General features: G+C 43.7%; 1 protein-coding gene across 2 annotated transcripts in view; it reads right to left on the bottom strand.

The window, feature by feature from the left end:
- Window positions 1-22,362, bottom strand: part of ANKRD29 (ankyrin repeat domain 29) — a 50,808-nt gene that overhangs the window by 2,880 nt on the left and 25,566 nt on the right. For both annotated transcript variants that reach the window (XM_039217622.1, XM_039217629.1), the window contains 4 exons: window positions 18,885-18,983; window positions 8,705-8,803; window positions 7,045-7,140; window positions 4,586-4,684 (listed from right to left, as the gene is read on the bottom strand). In XM_039217622.1, the coding sequence (XP_039073553.1) occupies window positions 4,586-4,684; window positions 7,045-7,140; window positions 8,705-8,803; window positions 18,885-18,983 (393 nt within the window). The remainder of the gene's footprint in view (window positions 1-4,585; window positions 4,685-7,044; window positions 7,141-8,704; window positions 8,804-18,884; window positions 18,984-22,362) is intronic.

Raw genomic sequence — 22,362 nt, 5'->3', positions numbered from 1 at the left:
TTCTTTAAAAAATTCTTTTAAATGTTTATTTATTTTAGAGAGAGAGAGAGTACAAGCAGGGAAGAGGCAGAAAGAAAGGGAGACACAGAATCTGAAGCAGCCTCCAGGCTCTGAGCGGTCAGCACACAGCCTGATATGGGGCTCGAACTCATGAGCTGTGAGATATGACCTGAGCTGAAGTCTGATGCTTAACTGACTGAGCCACCCAGGCATGCCTAGCTTTGCATATTTCTTGAATGTGTAGCTCAATCAAAGACATTTGGATTTTCATATCTGCCTCTGCATCTAACGTATTTTGGTACATTGTTTTGGTTAAAGCCCATATGAAGAAAATTCAGCTTCACACAGATAAGGTAGTTAGAAAAAGGAGAAACATTTTAAGAGTCTTTTCAGATCATTGTAGATATTCTTTGATGCCACACCAATACTAAACAGGTGGTAGTTTCTTAAAGGCAGTTTCAGTGTGGAATCTGAAACCATATCAATGAACTTTCTACATTAAAAATCCACAGGTCTATCTATCTATAGGTAGAATGTTTCCCCATGCATGATTTGTCACATCACACACTGGTTATTTGGAAAATGTTCGTTCAATGAGTTATGCCGTTTTTCCAGATGTTGACCCACTGCATCATACAATCTCAAAAGATCACGTTCATTAATATCAGCACCGATTCATCATGAGAGTCTCTAAGTGAACGGGGAAGCTGTCAGGCTCACCTGGTGGACACAAGTTGTTCTTTGAAATAAAAATGGTGTTCCAAGAAAGAGCAACTGGCGAGTTACCCACCTGGCAATTCAAACAACCACCTGCGTGCTTTTCCTAGAGACAACTGTTACACATCAGTATACAGCAGAAGTGCTGCATGCACGCTCCCATTTTGTCATGTACAATGTTAAGAAGATGTATAACGTGAGTCAAGATTTAATACAATTGAAATCGCTTACTGCTTCTTCAGAGATATTCTTAAGCAAAACTAGGATTTTTGTAAAATAATTTATAAAATCTGTAAAATCACTTACAAACTTTTGTTAACATCATTTGCCAATATAGTTTATACCCCTGCTTTGATGTGGAAGGTGCCAATTAATCGAATGCCAACATTACAGCAAATGTCAGCACAGTGGAAAAGGCAAATAACATCTTTGTATTATTAACAATATTGTTGGGGGCATCCGGGTGGCTCAGTCCGTTAGGTGTCCGACCTCAGCTCAGTTCATGATCTTGCGGTTCGTGAGTTCGAGCGGCCTCTGTGATGACAGCTCAAGAGCCTGGAGCCTGCCTCAGTCTCTCTTCTCTTCCCCTGCTCTCTGTCTCTCTCTCTCTCTCTCAAAAATAAACATCAAAAAAAGAATATTGCTTTGATTTCTTAGATCTCTTGAAAAAGTCTTGCATACCTCCAGGGTCCACGGAGCATACTCTGAGAACTATTGTTATACATGAATCACAGGATGTTCCTGGGATTTCAGGGGAGGTGGTTAAGGGATAGAAAAGCGCAGAGAATAGGGTAGAGGACTTGGATGTCCATGTGTCTGTCTCACACATTTTTTCCTCCCATGGCCACATCTGGAACCTCATCCACTTTATCTGGGGCCCTGATCCTTGGTGAAACTTCTGAAGTCCCTACCTTCTAGGTTGGGTCCTGCTCTTTGACCCCCACCTGCTAGCTGGGACCTCACTTGTCAGGAATTATGCATGGGGTTGCTGGGGGTTATGTTTCCCACAAATGGTCTGCTGAATAGTATGTGCTGTGGCCGCACCCCCAGCCCACCGCAAAGGACCCTGGATGCTGATGCTGGAATGAATTGGGCAGGAAATTACTATGCTATGTTACTGTAGACCAGAGGCCCCTCCAGAGGCTCAAATTCTATTGTCAGTTCCTGCAGAAACAGACATCGGACAGGCCTAACTGCTGGGCCTGCACAGAAATGCTCCTGGTAGACAGACATAAGCCCTATCCGGTCTCAGAGTATACTCAGGAGTAACTGAGCTGTGTTGCATGTGTTATTGGTCCTTGGTGAGCAGGTTGGCAGGTAGCCAGAGGATCCTCTCTGGTCAGGGAGAAGAGGAGATCTAAGAGGCCATACTTCTTACAAGCTTGCTGAGTGACAGCTCCTGTGTGTGACCGTCTCCATGAATGTCCATGACCTTTACTCTTAAAAAAGGCTCTATATCCTCAAACTGTGTTGTCAACTTCTGGTCAATCACATTGCTGTCTCATATGTCATCCATATAGTTCTAACAACCTGGTCTCATTCTCTCCAGGTTGGTCCCCACTGAATGCTCAGGTTTCTGAGATGTGTGGACCATTATGATGCCTAGTGCTGCAGGCTTGCCCCCAAAAGCCACCTTATTCATTATGGAGCAGGGCCGCCGGTCCATATTCATGATACCACAGCATTAAAACACTCTATTTCCCCACTGCTCCTGGAAGAAGGAGCCCTCAGTTGGGAGTATTGAGAACATGGGGCCCCTGTGCCCCTGGGGACAGCTACCATGTGGGGGGTGGCTATTGGGTCATTGGTTACCTCCTCCTGAGGCATCTGCTGTGCAGTCCCGGAGCAGAGGTCCTGGAGCCCCTGGAGCAGAAGACTGCTTCTGTATTCACTTAGAAGTCATTTCCTCCCGGAAGCCTTCAATAGCATTCATTACTCCCCTGCTGATAGCTCTCATTACTGCAGTGCAATTTCTTGTTTAATTGTCTTAGTTCTCCAGTAAACTCTGAGCTCTTTGAAGGCAGAGACTATGGGAATTTCATTCACCATTGTCTCCTAGTACACAGCACAGTGCATGGTATCTAGTAGGTACTCAGCGTTTGTTGAATGAATGAAGGCGAAGAATACCCCCTCGAAAGTCCTGGATGGCTGCCAGATTCCCATGACCCTTGCTTCTAGAGCTACCTTTAAGAGGCTGGCTTCTTTGGGGCAGCTGGTGGATGGGTGGGGTGGGGTGGGGTTCCCTGGTATCTACTCCCAGCTCTGTAAGAGCTTTCGTTATATGCAACTCCAACATGAACAGTCTGATTGCATTTTTCAGTTTCCATATCAAGGTACTAACATTTCCCCCTTGCCTTCAGTGCTGGAAGGCTTAGTAAGAAAGGTCAATCTCTTTACGAAGTCTATGTCCAGGGTCTAGAGATAAGAACGCAAGGATGATCTCAGCTAGCTTATCACACAGCCAGGCTAGCTAATGGAAAACAAATGTGCATCTCAGGAAGGAGATAAGCAGAAGTGTTGTCTTCAAGCATTCCGATGGTAAGAACAAGGAAAGAATAACTCCACATGGTAAGTAAAGTGGGAAAAAGAGAGAGAGAGAGAGAGAGACTCTTGGCATGTTTAATTACGCTTCTTAATGGTTTCTTTTCAAATGTCATGGAAAAGGTCCTATGCATTTGCTTTGATTGTTAAAGAAATTAACAGAGCAATCCATGCTTACAAAAACTCAAATAGTAGTTAAGTAGTATAAAGTGAAAATTGCTTTTCATACGTTCCTCCATCCATAAGCACCACACCCACTTCTACCTTGGAAAGTTTGTATTTAATTTTTTTAGGTTTCTTTATTTATTTTGAGAGAGAGTGAGTGTGTGCATGTTGGGGAGGAACAGAGAGAGAGGGAGAGAGAATCCCGAGTACGGGGTCTTCTTGCTGACATCAGTGCAGAGCCCCATTAGGGGCTTGATTTCATGAACCCTGAGATCACGACCTGAGCTGAAATCAACAGCTGGATGCTTAACCTGCTGGGCTCCTCAGGTGCCCCTAAAGGTTCGTAGGTTAGTGTGTTCTCAAAACTTTCCCCAGGCTGCTCTCCTCTCCCGGGCGCTACCTCTGACAACCAATACAGACGCGAGTGGGAAAAAATGCAATGATAATCATTTTCTCTATGGGTCTTGGGCATCTTCCCAGCTCCACATTTGATCTAATTGTAAACTAAGGATATTGGCCTATAAAAAATAAGGGCTGGTTTTGTAACAGCAGCGCAAAGTCCCGTTTACAGTGTAAGAGAGACTTTTTCCCCTTTCTCCTCTACTCTCCAAGTTAAGCACAACAATTCTTGAGATATAAACATCCAACTTATGCAGGATAGCAATAAACTCCCAGAACTTTGACGTGCTTAGGATACTTCTTTGATGATAGAACCCCATAACTCTACTCCCCACAGCTACTGCTCCCGCCCTGTCCTGGGAGGCTGCACCATTGTTAGCTCGTAACCATTGACAATACAGGGTTTTTAGCGTAATTCTCTGGGTCCAAATGTAACTGCTCATTCATACCTGCTGACGCCTTGCACACCCTTACTATGCCAAGGTATGACGAGAGGGACTGGGGCCAGCCTGAGTGAGGAGACTAGTGGTGGAGCCTTTCTCTTCCTTCCATTCCCTTCCAAAGGCACATCAGCACCTAATACAGTGTCCTCAGGTACACAGCAGATGGTCAGTACAGATATTGCCAACGTTTTTTTCTCAAGTGAAATAAGAATCTGGCCCAGGGTGCACATGACTAATTATCTTGGCTTAGGTAGAAACTGCCTTATCTCTTTGCAGAGGCGCCCAAAGAAGTTACAACATAGGTAAGATAAGGTGGGTACCTTGTTTCTCAGGGCTGGGTCTGCCCCGGCTTCCAGAAGCAGTGCGACTGTTTTAATATTCCCACTGAGCACCGCCGCGTGGAGGGCCGACGTCCCATTCTAAGAGAGAATGACAGTGTGTGTCAGGGGTGAGCTCACAGCCATCAGCACTGAGCTTGGATGTCATCGTAAACCCGCCTGAATGAAGAGACTAGTGTCAGGGCTTCGCTCTTCCTTATGTTCCCTTTCAAAGGTGCATCAGCACCTAATACAGTGTCCTCAGGTCCACAGCAGACGGTCACTATGAATACTGCCAATGTTTTTTTCTGAGTGAAACAAGAATGTGGTCCAGGGTGCACATGACTTCATGATCAGCCTGTCAGTTTTATTTTTTTTTAAACTTTTTAAATGTTTTTATTTATTTCTGAGAGAGAGTGTGTGAGCAGGGGAGGGTCAGAGAGAGAGGGAGACACAGGATCCGAAGCAGGCTCCAGGCTCTGAGCTGGCTGTCAGCACAGAGCCCGACGCGGGGCTTGAACCCATGAACCATGAGATCATGACCTGAGCTGAAGTTGGATGCTCAACCAACTGAGCTGCCCAGGCACCGCAGCCTGTCAGTTTTAAATGCATTAGGATTTGCTGCAGGAAAAACAATAATGCTACGTCAGACCTTTTTTTTTTTTTTTCTTCTTCAAGGACAAATGTATACAGTTTCCATGTATGTTCCAGCCAAGCTGGAAAGATGGCCAGTAAGCCAACAGCCAACTTGTCAGCGCAGCTACCAGTACCCTGCATGCTCCCGTGGGTAGGAGACCACGGTGGAGTTACAGGGCATGAGTGTGTGGGGCGATGAAACCCCTAAGCCCTGATTTGGAGCGTTTTTGAGCACAGAAGGGCCTACTGGATAGGTGGCTGACATTTATCAAAATTTACTGCAAATATCAGAAAGCATCTATGTGCAGTATGGAGCCAGATTCTGGGAGGAGAGAGCAAGAGAATATAACAAATCTAATCTAGGAATGATGGGCAGTCATATGACATCTGTTCCAAAAGGTGCATATGTCTACAAATAGCATCTAAATGCAACTCTAGTTTCCACATTAGCTACTTCCTATAATAATAAAAAAAATATTCATATTTCATGAAAGAGTAAAATATCATACCCCTAGGAAAATTCCAGCAAAGTAGCATTTTCCTTTCCAAAGTGGCATGTCTGCTTTTATAACATGCCAGACAACTCACTTGTCTGGTAACATTCAACCCATCCGAATGTTAACCAACCTGTCAACCTCATCTATTTGCAACATGGTTAGGAATACAATACCAAGGCAAAAAAGAGCTCTTTGAAATGAGACCAGTTATTGCAAAGTCTATTTCTGAAGCTCATTTCTTTTATCCACAGAGAGTTCACTTTCATAGACTATTTATTCTTTATAAACAATTTTAATGAGTGTAGCTTTCTGGCTTCCAAGTTCATGAAAGATCAGAAGTTGCTCTTTGGGATGGAGGCGGGGGTGGGGGGGGAGGGGGTAGACTTTTACACACGCTAAAGGCACATTCCCCTAAAGTGCTAAGCCACTGTCCCAAGTTTAGAATGGATTTCCTGCCCTCCATTTAAGAGAACAGAAGTGTATACTGGGGGTCTGCAAACGACAGTCCGCGGGTCAAATCTAGCCTGCTGCTTGTTTTTCTATGTTCTGGCAAGCTGAAATTGAAAAGATTTAAAAGAATACTACATGACAACATGAAATTCCAGAAATACAATGTTCACAAACAGTGGGAGGCAGCCACTTTTGCCCCCATGACTTTCATGTTACAATAATAGACCTGCTCAGTTCCAAGGGACTCTGTGGTCCATGAAGCCTAAAATATTTTACTACATGGCCCTTTATTGAAAAAGATTTCCAACTCCTAGTATATACTCTAATTTAGAAATATCTTAGTCTCAAATGTTTAAAATTTAAAAAAAGAGTTTTAGGGCTTTACTTCCTGGCAGACCCAGGTCTCCACAATGGCACATTCTTTGAGGTGTCCAGATATTGGAGGCTTATTTTATTTCATCCAAAGTAACAATGTGGTTCTTTGCTCCAGATAATGAAGGGAAGAAACAGGAGCACCCGTCCCCCATGTTTTGTGGGACACAAATCCTGTGTTTCATGATGTGTGGAAGACTTTAGTCCAATGATAGATATATACCAATATAGTTTACTTTCCAAGTTAGTGATTTCATTACTACTATATTTTTTTCCCATAAAACTAAGTACTAACAGACTGTGGTTCACTCGTCTTACCACCTTTTCATTTCAACCTGTGCCCATGAATCTCCAAAGATTCAAGAAGTTGCCAGAAAGTTCTTTCAAGGCTGCAACTACCCATGTGATTATATCTTATACCCAGATTCTGCTGAAGTCCGCTGCTATGGGCTTCTTAATTTCTAGCCTCTCTTTTACAGATTGGTAAAATTTCTCTTTAAGTCTTACCTTCAGAATGCCAAGGGTGGGTGAGAATTTTAGCAACTCCTTTATAACATCGTTATACCCTTTGTTGGCTGCTTTTAGCAATGCTGTCGTACCATCCTTAACAGAGCAGGAAAGAAAAATTGATTATTAAGATATTCGTGTGTTGACTAGGAACTAAATGTTAGTCGAGAATTGGGAATATGCTTCTCAGAACAGGCAAAACGTGTAAACTAAAGTATGAGCAGGCCATGTCTCAATCTAGGAGCGTTTTAGAGCATATTAAGCAGTTAGTTCTGCATGAAAGAATGTTAAACAGAATATGTGGCTTATTATCTTAGAATCCTGCCATTTGGGAATTCATACCCTTCCAGTCCCTTAGAACACCAGGTAAAGGGCAAGGGAACATCAAGAATATATTTTAGGAGGCAGATGGATCAAAGATGCATTGACTGCAGTTCATGACTTAGCAGAAATTAGTGTTAAACCACTTTTAATGATTTAAATAACTATTGAACTATATTTACTGCTTAAAGTTTTAAATGTGCTTTTCTGTTTGCCTTCTTTGATGTACAACTTTGCTCTAGTGTGCTCTAGGAGTCTGTGGGGGTTGGGAGTGGGTGGGTGTGGAGTAGGAAAGGGATAGATTGAAATCTGTTAAAAAGAAATGCAAAGGCAAGTTCAAAACTTTATGTACAGCTTCTGTCATCACTTTTTGGCCTGGAAAGAGATTTTCCAAATTCCCTTTTCTCCTGCTTTTACATATCAATAGCTGTATTCGGAGGATTCAGCTCCCAGAATTCTCCTGTAGTAAAGGAACTATCCCAGCCTGCTCTAAAGGTTTAGCTGGAACCAGGAAAAAAGAAAATGAGATTAGAAGATTTTTCTTTTCTGGCTTCAGAGATATGGGATGAAGAGAAAGAGAGGAAGAGAAAGAGTGGTCAGGAATGTGTCTTCCCTTTTCTGGACTCACACTTGGAGAGCGGAGTGGGTCACATAAGCAAGGGTAATGCTAAGGGGAAAAAGGCCAGACACTGAAAAACCAAGCCAAATGCAACCCAACCCAACCCAACCCAACCCAACCAAACCCAAAAAGTGAATAGCATAGTGTGGTCTGGTAGCAGGGTCTCCCCAAGGGGTGCTTAGTTCCTATGGGCAATGGGGCCTGCTGTGAGGCCCATCTAGGCAGACTTACGTTACTTCAGCATTGGCTAGGTGGCTAGAGGGATGTGGTTCAGGGGTCCGCGGCTGGAGAAGCCAGGTGAGGTGGAGACCCAGGAGCACTGCCGACCCCAAACTACTGAGCCTGTGCCCCCCGCTGCACTGTGGTCCATGGCCGGCAGGGGGCGCAGCGCCAGGCGCACGCGCAGCCACTAGGGACACACTCCAAGGACAGCCCGAGACCCTGGCTCCAGCCTCCCGCATCCTCCTGGGACTCTGCTTAGGTGGAGGAGTATCTCCGAAGATTAAACAGTTTTCCTTTAGAGGGACTGGGCACCACTTGCTAAGTTCCAGCTGATTCAGACATTTACTTTGTTTTCTTGCTCAAGAGCCGGTGGAGGTTGGGAGAAAACCCAGCTGAGTTACAGACAAAATGAAGGCGCGTTTTCTTCTCCGCACTGAAATCTGGAGTGGTGCATGCACTCCCTCCCCCCCGCGTGCCGCAGCTGTGACTCTGACTCACGTTGCGGGCGGCGTCCCGGTCAGCTCCGCGCAGCAGCATCACCCTCACCACCTCGCTGTGGCCCATCTGCGATGCGATCCACAGTGGCGCCGTCCCGTCCTGCCGGCGAGGGGACACGATTGCTCCTATGGCCGCACCGCAGCCACAGAACATCAAGGCAGCACCTGCAGACGCAACCCCTCCCACTCCCGCCGCCCTGACAAAGGTGGAGGGAAATTTTAACCCTTTTACGCAGACGGGCATTTGGCGGTGCCTGGACTACTCGCGCGATTGCCAATATTCCAGTTTTGGCTTATAACCCAGCCATTTAATGGCAGGGTCTCTTAGCACATGGCGTGATGCACGGAACACGGGGTGGGAAGCGGTGGGGTGGCTCAGCAAGGCAGAACCAAATTTGACAAGCCCAGGGAGAAGTCTTTATTTCCTCCCAGGCTTCACATGACACCCCCTGCCTAGTGGGGGCCCTCGTTCCCACAGAAGAGAGGGCAGTTTTCTTTGAGGTGATGCATGAGGATCAGAGAACTAAAGACAGTTCTATTCTTCTGGTGTCTGGAATCCCACCCACCCACTCACCGTCGGCCACGACATTTTTAGGGACTTTAGTTTTATGCAGGATGTGATAGTTTCTTCTGGGAAGGCATGTACACTAGCGAGGTATAGCAGGACATTTGTGATAATATTTCCTGGGTATTGTTCCCCCAAAGACCCTGTTTATGTGAGCACTAGGCTATAAATGCTCCACGCTTATGGGCGGAGCTCCACAGCATGATGGAGGCGGGTTGCCCCACAGAAGAAAAGGTGACATATCCAAGGGACAGAGAAGGATTTGAAAGGAGGGTGGCTCCTGCCAGACGGAAAGGAAAACGGAAAATGCTCCCAAGTGCTGGAAGGAAGCTCTAGACAAGGAGTAGGGGAGGTGGAGTTCAGGCAGGAGCGGCCATGTTTTTCTCCTGGGTTGAATCTAGGGGTGGGTAGAAACACCCAGATACATTATGGTGAATTCCAGATGGGAAAGGATTTTCTCCCGTTCTTGGGATGAAACCCAGAAGAACTGAAGGTCTCTTAGAGAAGCTCTGCTCTTGGCTGGTGCTTGAGAGATAGGAGTGGGTGAGGGAATCTGTACCAATGGACCTGAGACAGGCCCCCGGTGCCCCTGGTTCACAGCCACCAGGAGCCCCTGCCTGCCTGTGGGAAATCAGAAGTGCTGGGTAAACAGTGGCCTGGAGTCCGCCTGGGGTTGGAAAGAGAAGGCCGCAGAAAGCCATGATTTCACAAGGACAAGCCAACAAGGTACCTGTGTAGGATACTCACAGACAGGAGAGGCTGGACAAACCAGGGCAAGGACCAGACGCGAGTGTCCCCACCTCACCCCAATGCCAGGGCGATAGTCTGACCTTTGAGGACTTGGGCCACTTTGGAGGGCAGGAAGAGTGGGGAGGAGCCAGGGCTGACTCAACTTAGGCTCTGAGGTAATTAAGGTAATATGGCCCCAGGGGACTGTTTTGGTCACGTAAGACTGAAGTACTCATCAGTGGGAATGAGGGCTGCAGAGCAAGATGATTCAGTCACAGACGCAGAGTTTCATTTTCTGCTGCGGTACATAATTTCAACTCCAGTCTAATAGCCACAGCAGGCTCGGGACGATTGCCCACTGCTGTCCCAGCAAAGAGACGGAGGACAAGGACAAGTGAGCGGCTGGTGGGTGGCGGCAAACCGGGAGCCTAGAAGGATTGGGGGGCTGCTGAGGGGTAGCAGGATGACAGAGGCACCCTCTGTGCTGAAGCAAAGCGTGGAAGAAGGATGAACACTGAGAGCGGCTTCATACTTTTGCAAGGGCCTCCTAGAAATATTCTTGAATCCGAATATTATTTATTATCAGCAACAGAAATAATACTTTAATTTGTACTTCTGTTTACAAAGCATGTCTACATTCATTATTTAACTCGATTCTCCCAATTCAGGATCGTTCATTCATTCAGTCCACCAACCAACCATTAGTAAGTATCTCTGGCAGAAGGCTCAATAGGATATGACCTCTGTTCTCAAAGGAACTCAGTCTAGTGGAGAAGAGACATGGAAATTTCAGGATGATTACGGTGCTATAATAAATATGGGCAAAAGTGCCCAAGATGAACCAGGCTTGCTGCTTACTGTGTGGGGGTTACGGGGGTCAGCTTCACGGTTGGGGTGATATCTGAGCTGGGCCTTAAAGGAGGACTAGGATTTTGCCAACTGGGGCTTGGGAGGAGGGCATTCCATGTAGGAGGAGAAGCCTTTACAGGTGCGGTGGCTTGGACAGGTGTGGCTGGTTCAGGCAGGGTGGCAACTCCAGCTGACTGTGGCAACTCCAGCTGACTGGTTAGGGGGTGGGGTTGAGGGTGGGCAGGAGAGGGAGGCTGGGTGCTGGAAGCTCTTGTCCCTCCTTGCCTGCTCTGGGCTCACTTGTTCTTTCTCACTATGTCCACCAGAGGGCAGGCGAGGAAAGGCAGCCAGCAGCAAAGAGGTCAGCAGGCGGCCTGTTCAATGTGCTTTCCAAGGGCTTGGCTGTCAGTAAAAGGATCTTAATACTAGCATGTGGGAAAGTGCTGAGAGGTGATGTATTGGGAACAACTATTAATATCATCAATTCATCACAGTGATGCTAACACTTAACCTCTATCTCTTTAATTTGCAATGATCGCAGTAGGTGGAAAAAGAAGTCACTACTTCATGGTTAGGAAACCTTGGGCAAATTACCCGGAGCCTTGGTTCTCTCCTGTAAAAACGTTGGCTTCCCAGAGACAGTCGTGTACAGGAAAACACGTAGAAAGGTGCTGAGCACAGGACTGGCTAATGCCTGCTTAGAACGTGGTCGCTGAATCTGCACATTTATCATGAAAAACAATGAGCACCTTAATTTGTGCCTTGGTTTACAAAACACTGCACATGGTTGATTTGACTCTCCCCATTTTCCTGTGAGATAACACCTGAACTGGTAGGAATGATTGGTCAAATGAGATTTGGGGTTAAACCCAGGAAGGTGAATATGCTCTAATTTGAGCATGATTGTCAAATCAAAGTATTTATCAGTTGATTATCTGGTTGGCGGAGAGGAGAAGTTTTCCCCTCCAGGACACCTCAATTCTTATTTTCTCTTCTATTATAATGGTCGGCATCTTCATTATAAAGATGGATTCACAATGACAATTATAAACAGTAAGTCTGCTTAGCTCCTTTTTGTTGAGTTTTGAGAGAATGGAGTAATAGAAAACATGAAAAAATTTATGTTTGTGAATACTTCCTGACAAAAATATATAGTTTTAAAATATATTCAAACAAATCACAGTGAAAGAAATCACAGGAAGTGAGGACCTCTATGGGACCTTTTTAAGAAAAGGAAATAGGACACCTAGCTTGAAGAAGATGAGATTCTTGGGGTTGACAGTTTCATTTACTATCTGTGTGCAAACTGAGCAGAAAAGGATTTCTTACTCCTTATACTTCTTATAAAATATATTTATTAATTTTTATTTACCTACTTTGCATATCAGGTGGCACAAAGAGGGCTGATGGGTAAAGGCTATTCAAGACTTTGGCCCAGTGTAGACAGAGGTGGTAGTGAGGGCTGGTCAAAGACTAACTAAGCTGGTGAGTTAGTAATGAGTCCCCCACACTTGAGGGGTTCACCGGTGGCTGACTGCCACTCAGCAGGATTGCTGGAGAAAGGATTCATGTGCTGGACAGATGATTACACAGGTGACTTGCGCAGTTCCTTCTGACTTGGTTATCCCCTTGTTCCATCTGAGATAATATTTTCAAGTATCATCTAATACATTTTGATAGATCCCAGTATGAGATGGGACATATGCCAGGATTTGTTTTGGAAACTAAATGTTACATCATTTTAGTTAGACTCCAAGAGATTACTTAAAAAAAGAATTAAAAGCACTGAGTGTTATGTAGAAACTAATTTGACAATAAACTATTTGTAAAAAAATAAAAAAAATAAAAAAAAGAATTAAAACCTTCCATAGGAATGAGTATATTTAGTGGCACTAGCTCTTTGCTTTTGCTGCTTCTAGTCCTCACACTTAGGCTTTTTCCATCTCCAGGTTCAAGCCAGACAGCCTTAGGGACCAATTCTATTCTAAGTTGGAGGCCCAGGTAAGGAATCTGGTTAGTAGCAGAGGGGGTTCAATATCAAGACAACTTTGCTACCACGCCTACCCTGACCCAGAGCCTATTTCTCATGGGGTGTCCCCAGTCCAGCAAAGAGGTCTGTAAAAGATGTTACCAGATGCTTCCATTCCTCAGCCTGACCCCATTCTCCCTTCCCACAGGTGATCAGACCAAGGATGGGCAGGCCAGCCAGTCCACTGTGGCCTGGTGTGCAGAGCCTAGTGGCAACAATGACACGGCTATCCCAAGAGTTTGGTAGTCTGACCTACAAACTTAGGGACTATATACAAGATGAGTAAGCAGAGGATGCTAGAAAAAAAGGAGTAGGGAGAGGAAAAGAGGCAAGAGGGGACTTTGAGATGACAGAGACTACATGGCTTATGAGAGAAAGAATGCAACCATGACTCCTGATGGGTTTTCTCTTCCAGTGAGGCCTGGACGAAATAGAAATGATAATGGCAAAGGTACCATAATTATCCTGGTTTTACAAATAAAAAACACAACAACAACCCAGGACTACATCAAAATAAAAAGCTTTGTAGCAAAGGAAATAATTAACAAAACTAAAAGACATCCTACAGAATGGGAGAAGATATTTACAAGTGAGATATCTGATAAAGGGTTAGTATCTAAAATATATAAAGAATTTATACAGCTCAACACCAAAAACCAAATAATCCAATTAAAAATTGGGTAGAAGATATGAACAGATATTTCTCCAAAGAAGATTTAAAGATGGTCAACAGACACACGAAAAGATGCTCAACATCATTTACTCTCAGGCAAATGCAAATCAAAACCACAATGAGATACCACCTCACACCTGTCAAAATGGTTAAAATCAACAACACATGAAACAACAGGTGTTGGTGAGGCTGTGAAGAAAAAGGAATCCTCGTGCATGGCCAGTGGGACTGCAAACTGGTGCAACCAATGTGGAAACAGTACGGAGGTTCCTCAAAAAATTAAAAACAGAATCACCATATGATCCAGCAATCACACTATTGGGTATTGACCCAAAGAAAACAAAAACACTAATTCAAAAAGATATATGTATGCACCTCTATGTTTATAGCAACATTACTTACAATAGGCAAGATACGGAAGTAATTCAAGTGTCCATCAATGAATGGATAAAGAAGATATAGTGTACACATACATACACACACACACACACAATGGAATGTTACTTAACCATAAAATATTGAAATCTTACTATTTACAATGACATGGATGGAGCTAGAGGGTATAATGCTAAGAGCAGTAAGTCAGAGAAGGACAAATACCACATGATTTCACTCATGTGGAATTTAAGAAACAAAACAAAGGAGCGAAGGAAAAGAAAGAGAAAGACAAACAAAAGACCAGACTCTTATTAACTATAGAGAACAAACAGATGGTTACCAGGGGGAAGGTGGGAGGGGGGATGGGTGAAATAGGTGAAGTGGATTAAGAGTACCCTTATCGCGATGAGCACTGAGCACTATATGGAACTGTTGAATCACTATGCTGTACACCTGAAACTAATGTAACGTTGTTAACTATTACAATGATTAAGAAAAGAAACCCAAAAGAACACCTGAAATTCAGGGAGTGTGACTTGGTCAAGGTCCTGTGGTTAATAAGCAAAACAGACTGTGTTTCATTTCCTTAAGATCTCCTTATCCCCATAGCTCACAAGCTGCCTCCCACACAGAGACCTGGATCCGGCTCCCTACCTGGCTCTTACAGGTCCCGTGCCAGTCTGGGACTGGTGTCTTGGCCATGAGCCTGGGCCCTACATCTGAGTCTTGTTCTAGTTCGCAGCCACTGATCACTATGTCTTCTCCCTTCGAGGCCTCACTGGAGCTCTGCTCAAACCACAGGCTATGTTCCAGAGTTAACATACCTTTTCGGAGTGCCTACCACGTGCAGAGGGCATGCAAGCAGGAGGGCCTCCCTGTTGCCGTTTGCTTCTACATCCATGCTACCCTGCAGCAATCCGATGGCCCTGCTTTCTCCCACTGCCCACCACTGGGCTCGTCCCTCCACGTTTGCACCCTGATATGACCATCACTCTCCAGGCCCCAGCATCTCTGCATACAAGTGCAAATCATGGCTAGAGAGGGCACTTTATGAGGTGGCCTTTCAGCAGGCTTCAAGGAGATACTGATTAGCACACTGAGAAGACTAGTCAGAGATGAGTGATGACAGGCCAAACTCAGCCCTGGGTAAACACTCAGACCTTTGCCACTCTATGAAAGTATTGTTTAATGAGGTGGATGAGTTGCATTGGGAAAAGTATAGGTCAAAGCATTTTGTTGATAGAAAACAGACTAAATAGCCCTCTTAAGCTGGTGATTAAAAAGGCTTGACTTGTATCAACTCTACTTGGTGAGGTCACATAAAAAGAACTGAAGGTAGGTTTTTAGCTTGACTACGGAGTACAATGATCTCTGTGATTCTTGACTTTTTTAAAATAAATTCTTTAAAAAATAATTTTTTAATGTTCATTTATTTTTGAGAGCCAGACACAGAGTGTGAACGGGGGAGGGGCAGAGAGAGAGGGAGACAAAGAATCTGAAGAAGGCTTCAGGCTCTGAGCTGTCAATACAGAGACTGATGTGGGGCTTGAACTCATGAACTGTGAGATCATGACCTGAGCTGAAGTCCGGTATTTAACTGACTGAGCCACCCAGGCTCTCCGCCTCTTTATCTAGGATAAACAAAGAGGAAAAAATTTTCAAGTTTCAAATCATGAACTTAGTCTTTCCAGTCTGCCTATGGCTTTGTGATTATGATTCCTTGTCGCAAAAGTCCTAGAAAGGTTTTCAGTTAGTTCATCTATGATAGAGTTACAAGGAAATGCCATTCCTACTATTGTGCAGATTCCCTGCAGCACAGATCAAATGTCAGCTGAATCATTTCAATGGGCTTTGTTAATATCCTGCCGCAGTGCACCATAAATGTGAGGACCCTCAGAGAGTGGCCATGATAATCATAAATCAGATAATAAATAATAATCATAAATAATAATAAATAAGATTTATCTAAAAATATTAAGAAATAAAATCTGGCAAACATCTTTGTCTTTATTTTATACATCCAAGAATCTTCTGGGTGTGCCTGGGTGGCTCAGCTGGTTAAGTGTCTGACTCCCGATTTCAGCTCAGGTCATGATCTCTCACGGTTTGTGAGTTTGAGCCCCACGTGGGGCTCTGCGCTGACAGCTCAGAGCCTGATTGGGATTCTTTCTCTCTGGATTCTGTGCCCACTTACTCCCTCTCAGTCTCTCTCTCAAAATAAATAAACTTAAAAACATTTTTTTTCTGACAATGATTCAATGTGTCAGTTGAGATTTCAGAATAAAACACTGTTTTCAAATGCCCTGCCAAGATAATATTCTACCATGCACCAGCCATTTTCATGGAAACTTTTAATTTAACCTCTTCATAACTTGTGACAAAGTCAGTGGGTACTTCTATCTCTTTTGCCATATTTATGACACTGCTTGTTTTCTAGGAAGGGAGTTAAAAATGCAGAGTTTACATTTTCAAAGAAGACAGAACGTGGACTAGTCTGACGTGGCTAGTCAGCCTTTCATTATCAGCTCAGAGCGGACAATAAAAAGATTATGACTTGAGGGTACAATGGGGTGAGTGTATCCTATAAAAAGGAAAACTTCCATTGCTTCTTCCCCCCCCCCCCCAACTTATTTTATAAACACCCTTTTCCTGAATAACAATCATGTCAGGGCTGGACTCATAATTCCAAACAATTGCATTAGATGCAGTCTTTGAAAGGTCATGTCACTTGATTTTGAGCTGAAAGTGGGGTCCTCCCACTGCTGGAACAGTCATCCACTTTGACCAGGTCATCCTCAGTGTAAGAACTGAAAACAGCCATGGGAGTTGTGGAGACCACGGCACTATTAGCTCACTCTTTAATTTCTTGGCTTCAATGTTATCACATGACTGAATGTGGTTTGAGTGGACACAATGCATGCAATATTTGAAATATCATCTCTTATATCAACTTGTTTTTTTATGAACAGTGCCTTAAGCATATGGTTAATAGTATTTATTTTACAAATAGATTTGTCAAACTGCCAGAAATTATTTTAAAAAGACGTGCAAATAGAGAGGACCAATAATCTTGATGATCTTTCATTTCTAGTTTCACAGTGGTACACTCAATAATGGCCTCCAAATCAAACATATGCACTCTAAAAGTTACCAATTCTTTTTATTAACCTTGGCAAAAAGAAGCCTGTGATTCAGAATCAAATCAACACTTTCAAAATAAGAAGGACTGGCAAGAAAATACTAAACTCCAATTCCCAAAAGTCAACTCTTGGCAGGTATGGAAGTGCAACTTTTTCTAAAAGCTTCCTTTCCCAAGAGTTTTCCTGGGGCCATCTAAATCTAAGAATACCTTTAAAATTCTAAAAATGTAATTTCACATTCATAGTGTCTGGCATATGCGGAGTGCTTAAGAAATACTGATTGAATATTGAATAAAATGGCTATCAAAAAGGGGGAGCTTGAAGAGATTGTTTGGATCATCTTGACCAGCCTCTTAATTTTTCAAGGAAGGCAGAGAAGTCCAGAGATTCACTTGTTCAAAACCACACAGCTAGTAATTGGCAGAGCTGGATCTAGAACTCAGGATTCCTGACCTGAAACCCACTTTGCCCAAAGCCCCGTTCACTTCTTGGGTTCCCATGCACTTCCACTTAAAGAAAAATTTTTTTAATGTTTGTTAATTTTTGAGAGAGACAGAGAACAAGCAGAGGACAGAGAGAGAGGGAGGCACAGAATCTGAAGCAGGCTCCAGGCTCTAAGCTGTCTGCACAGGGCTCTACACAGGGCTCAAAGCCACGAACCGTAAGATCATGACCTCAGCCAGTCAGATGCTTAACCAACTGAACCACCCAGGTGCCCCTGCACTTGTACTTTAAAAAAATTTTTTTTAAACTTTTTTAAATTTATTATTGAGAGACAGAGAAAGACAGAGCATGAGCAGGGGAGGGGCAGAAAGAGGGGGAGACACAGGATTCAAAGCAGGCTTCCGGCTCTGAGCTGTCAGCACAGAGCCCAATGCAGGGCTCTAACTCACATACCGCCAGATCATGACCTGAGCTGAAGTTGGATGCTTAACAGACTGAGCCACCCAGCTGCCTCTGAACTTGCCCCTTTAAAGACTGAAGAAGCCTGGGGCCAAGAGCTCAGACCAACCTTCCCTGTATGAACAAATTGGCATTCTCACATCGGATTACATTACAGTGGGAATCTGCCTAGGGGCCATTTACTGGTAAGAAATCAGCTTGACTTTTTCCTAGAAAACTACCATTAAAGTAGTGTTACTTTAATCTGAAATGTTTTGTTAAAAATAAGTTAATTAGTGCCAGTCATTCCTATTTAATAAAAATGAATTAGAATGCTTTAGATTTATATAGGTCTTTACCCTTTATAAAGTGTGACGTGTATTACCTTGTAGTTCTGTTCCTTTAAGTATAAATTGACATCCCAGATGTTAGCTTGCTCATGGTAAATTAACTCTCAGTGTTATAACTGCAAGAGATGAAGGCAATGGAACCCATGAATGATTCCCAGTGGGCTAATGGGCTCTTCTTTGGTTTGGTGAAAGAAGAAGTGGGGGTAAGAGATAAGGCATCGTATCAGCAGGGGGCTGCGCAGGGGCAGGGCTCCCTGACTCACCTCTATTTACCTATATCCCAGGCTAGCCCACTCTCATGACCTCAGTGCAGCCATAATTTATTTGAACAGGAGGCAGCCAAGTAGGCACTTGACCTTAGACACCAACCACCCATGTTCCAAAAATAGCAAATGGTGAAGACAGCCTGATTTCACAAGCTTTCAGGTGAGCCCAAAGCAAAGAACAGGAGAAACCCCAATCAAAGATTAACTTCATCAGAGAGGCAAAAGGCTTTAAAGACCGCCCAGAGCTGTCTGGTCATCTTAGGCGCTGCCCCAGGACGGCAGGCCCGGCCTGCCCACCGTTCTGCACACTCAGACTTTACCTGCCTCGGCTGGTTGACTTTTGCTCCTGAAGACAACAGTAATCGAATGACGTCCAAGTACCCACCCTGGGCAGCTAAGAAGAGGGCCGTGGCTCCATCCTGAGAGATGGCAAAATGAAAGGGTGAAAATCAGCTCTCACGTTTATTTTAAAAGATAATCAATTAAAAATACATATGTTTAATACAACTTTCCATTTCTGTCCCCTACTTTGTTTTCATATTCATGGTGTTTTATTCTTTGGAGTAGTTCTAAAATATCATAGTAAGTCAGGATGAAAAGTAAAGTTTCAAACAGGCTTATATGGATAATTATAATATATGTAATGACCTTTCACTCTACAAAATCTTGATCATGGTGCTTACAATCTAACCACTTGCCAGTAGCATCCAGCTTGTTCAAACAGTCGGTTGTCATTTTTCTCTTGTCTGCACAGACTTCTCATTAGCTGCCTTCTGCTTTTGTTGTGTGACTTCAGGGTTTATCCCCTTTTTAATTAGTTTAAAAAACACCTACATTTAATATAATCTTCCATTTCATTCTTTTGTCAAGTAAGAGCTAAATGTTAGTTTAAAAACAAATAAAAAAGAAAGTCTATTAATAAGCAACAACAAAGTCCCCCAAACCTATTTGGTATATTTTTATGTATCAGAAGTAAAAGTGCCCCCCTTTTTAAAATGTTTATTTCTGAGACAGAGAGAGAGAGAGAGAGAGAGAGAAACAGAGTGTGAGCAGGAGAGGGGAAGAGAGAGGGAGACACAGAATCTGAAGCAGGCTCCAGGCTCTGAGCTGTCAGCACAGAGCCTTATGTGGGGCTCGAACCCATGAACTGTGAGATCATGACCTGAACTGAAGTCAGACACTCAACCAACTGAGCCACCCAGGTGCCCTACAGTGTCCTTTTAACTAGATCTTTCCTACACCTTTCTCTTTCTTGCCCCCTTATCCATATCCACCCACCCCCCAACATACAGTTTCTCTAAGCTTTGAAACAAAAGATGCTTTCAAGAAAACTGCCCTCATAAGAATAGCCATGAACTTGCTCCCTGACAGCCCAGAAGACACCAATAACACCTGTAAACAACGAAGCAATCCTGCACTAAAGCCCAAAGCAAGTTCTCGCTTCCAATTTTCTTTAGTGGTTTTGTTTGTTTTAATTTTTTTTAGGTTTATTTATTTTTGAGAGGGAGAGAGGCGGAGTGCAAGCGCGGGAGAGGCAGAAAGAGACGGAGACACAGAATTGGGTGCAGGCTCCAGATTCTGAGCTGTCAGCGCAGAGCCCAACATGGGGCTCGAATTCATGAGCTATGAGATCATGACCTGAACTGAAGTCAGACATTTAACCAACTGAGCCACCCAGGCGCCCCTGTTTGTTTATATTTTAACTGAATGTGTCTTCTGCACATTTCTTCTTTCTTGAAGACATGTCATTGGGAACATCAGCAAATACAGCAGTCAGTTCAGAGCATGCATGCTCCCCAGAATCTCACTTCTCACGGCGTTCGCAGAACATGGTGAGCTTCATCATTTTTAGACTGTGGTGGAAAACCTGAGCACGTCCTGGTGGAAAACACCTAGCTAACCCAGTTAATTACCACCCCTCCCATCAGGGACGCTAACCACAAGTTAAGATGCAAAGCACCTCTCCCTGCAAGTCCGACCAGGTGGAGGGTGCTAGTGGGTGTCCGTTGAGCTGCCAGACTCCTCTTAGGGCAATCATTAAAATATTACTCAGCCTGTACGGATTATAGAGCAGATGTTTGTATGGGGATAAAATGTTCAGCTGCTCCTCACTGTGTGCGTTGCCACAGAAAATCCACCATGCTCTTAGCAGCTATTTACTCTTGGGAATTTTCTAAAATCGATATCCAAACATTGCATTTTTACTGTGTAGTCCAAATTTCTGCTCCTAAAAGCTTGTGGGAGTCATTGACTGGGATCTCCCACGTTTCAGCTGTTTTTAGTGGAAACATTTACTTTGGACTGTTTGGGTAAGGGTAAAAGGAAGTTTCAGTGCACGAGATTTCTTGAGTCACTTTATAACAGGAATTGACTACAGGAATGGGTTCTCCCCAAACTCTACATTTCTAAGATTATGTGCCACGCTGGTGAGCCTTTTGGAAGAATGTTATTTAACAGTACAAATATGGCAGTCAATTTGGATTGCTGACTATTAATGGTAATGTTATGAACATCACAACTCACTTTCCTTTTCCAAAGACTTGGGCTCTTCCTATTCAACCCCCCCACCCCCACATATACTCTTATGTGCTCTCAGATATACTTCATTATATACAGCCAAAGGAATAGCCAAAGCTGTAACCTGTGTTTCTTAGATTTAGGCACACATCAGAACCACCTGCTTCTCAGTTGTGTCCTTGGAGATTCTGGTTTAGTTGGTCTGGAGCGGGCCTGGAAGTACTCTTTTAAGGCTCCCTACGTGATTCTAATGGCAGCCAGAGTTGAGAATCACCCTTTCAGACCAGTGTCAAATTATTCAATCATTCATTTGGGAAAACTGCAGGTTTTCCTGCAAAGGGTGTTACAGATTTTGAAGTGCAAAGGGTAACGCTAGTGGCTATGTGCTTCAGAGAGGTCTGTGATTTGTCAGTTAATCATGTAAACTCAGGAAAGCTTGTTCAAATGGAAAAGGTCACACCTACACATCTCATCGCATGGCTATGAAGGAATAGTGCCATAGGGCTAAATGGCTAGTGGTAAGATAGCCTAAAATGTGATTCCTAGGTAATTGGAAGTAGGAATTCTTGCACTCCTCACTATGAGATTCTATCAAGTCACTTTATCTCTTCATATTTTATTTTATTTTTTGTCCAAAAGCAGAGTAACATTCACCATAAATCTTCTGGAATTAAAAGAGCCTTTGGGTAATGTGCTAATTGCCAATTAGCTGCAAACAGACCCACACTAGCAGTAGCTGCGTTTCAAAGGTCAATGGTGCAAGCATTTCACAGGTTTTCAACTCCCCAAGCTCACTTGTCTTCCAAATAATTTGATTTCTCCTTCATTTGTGCCCTTCCTCCTCAATAACTCTACAATGGGAGCATTATTTTGGTTTTCAGCAAGTCCATGTGCTGGGCTTGTTCTGTTATGGATAAGCAGTGTCACATGATTTTTGAAGAGCCTAACTGCATAAGTTATATGAAATATCTCATAGGTACAAGAGATTTAAAAGGGTATAACCAAGATGGGTAAGCAAAATTATGTGTTTCTACACAGAAAAAGCTCACCTGGTCAACTACATCTTTTCCTTTGATGTTTCAGATTAAAGTCCTACTGTTCACTAAAAAAATTTTTTTAAAGTAGGTTCCACGGCCAGAGTGGAGCCCAACACGGGACTTAAGTTCACTACGCTGAGATCAAGACCTGAGCTGCGATAAGGAGTTGGACACTCGACCAACTGAGCCACCCAGGTGCCCCTAAAGTATTTTTGAAATTGGCATTTCTGGCATCCAAATTTAG

Source organism: Hyaena hyaena, unplaced genomic scaffold, assembly GCF_003009895.1.
Source record: "Hyaena hyaena isolate Hyena2069 unplaced genomic scaffold, ASM300989v1 scaffold_14, whole genome shotgun sequence".
Classification (NCBI taxonomy): domain Eukaryota; kingdom Metazoa; phylum Chordata; class Mammalia; order Carnivora; family Hyaenidae; genus Hyaena; species Hyaena hyaena.
The sequence above is the reverse complement of the archived record's forward strand: the minus strand, read 5'-3'. Positions and strand labels throughout refer to the sequence as shown.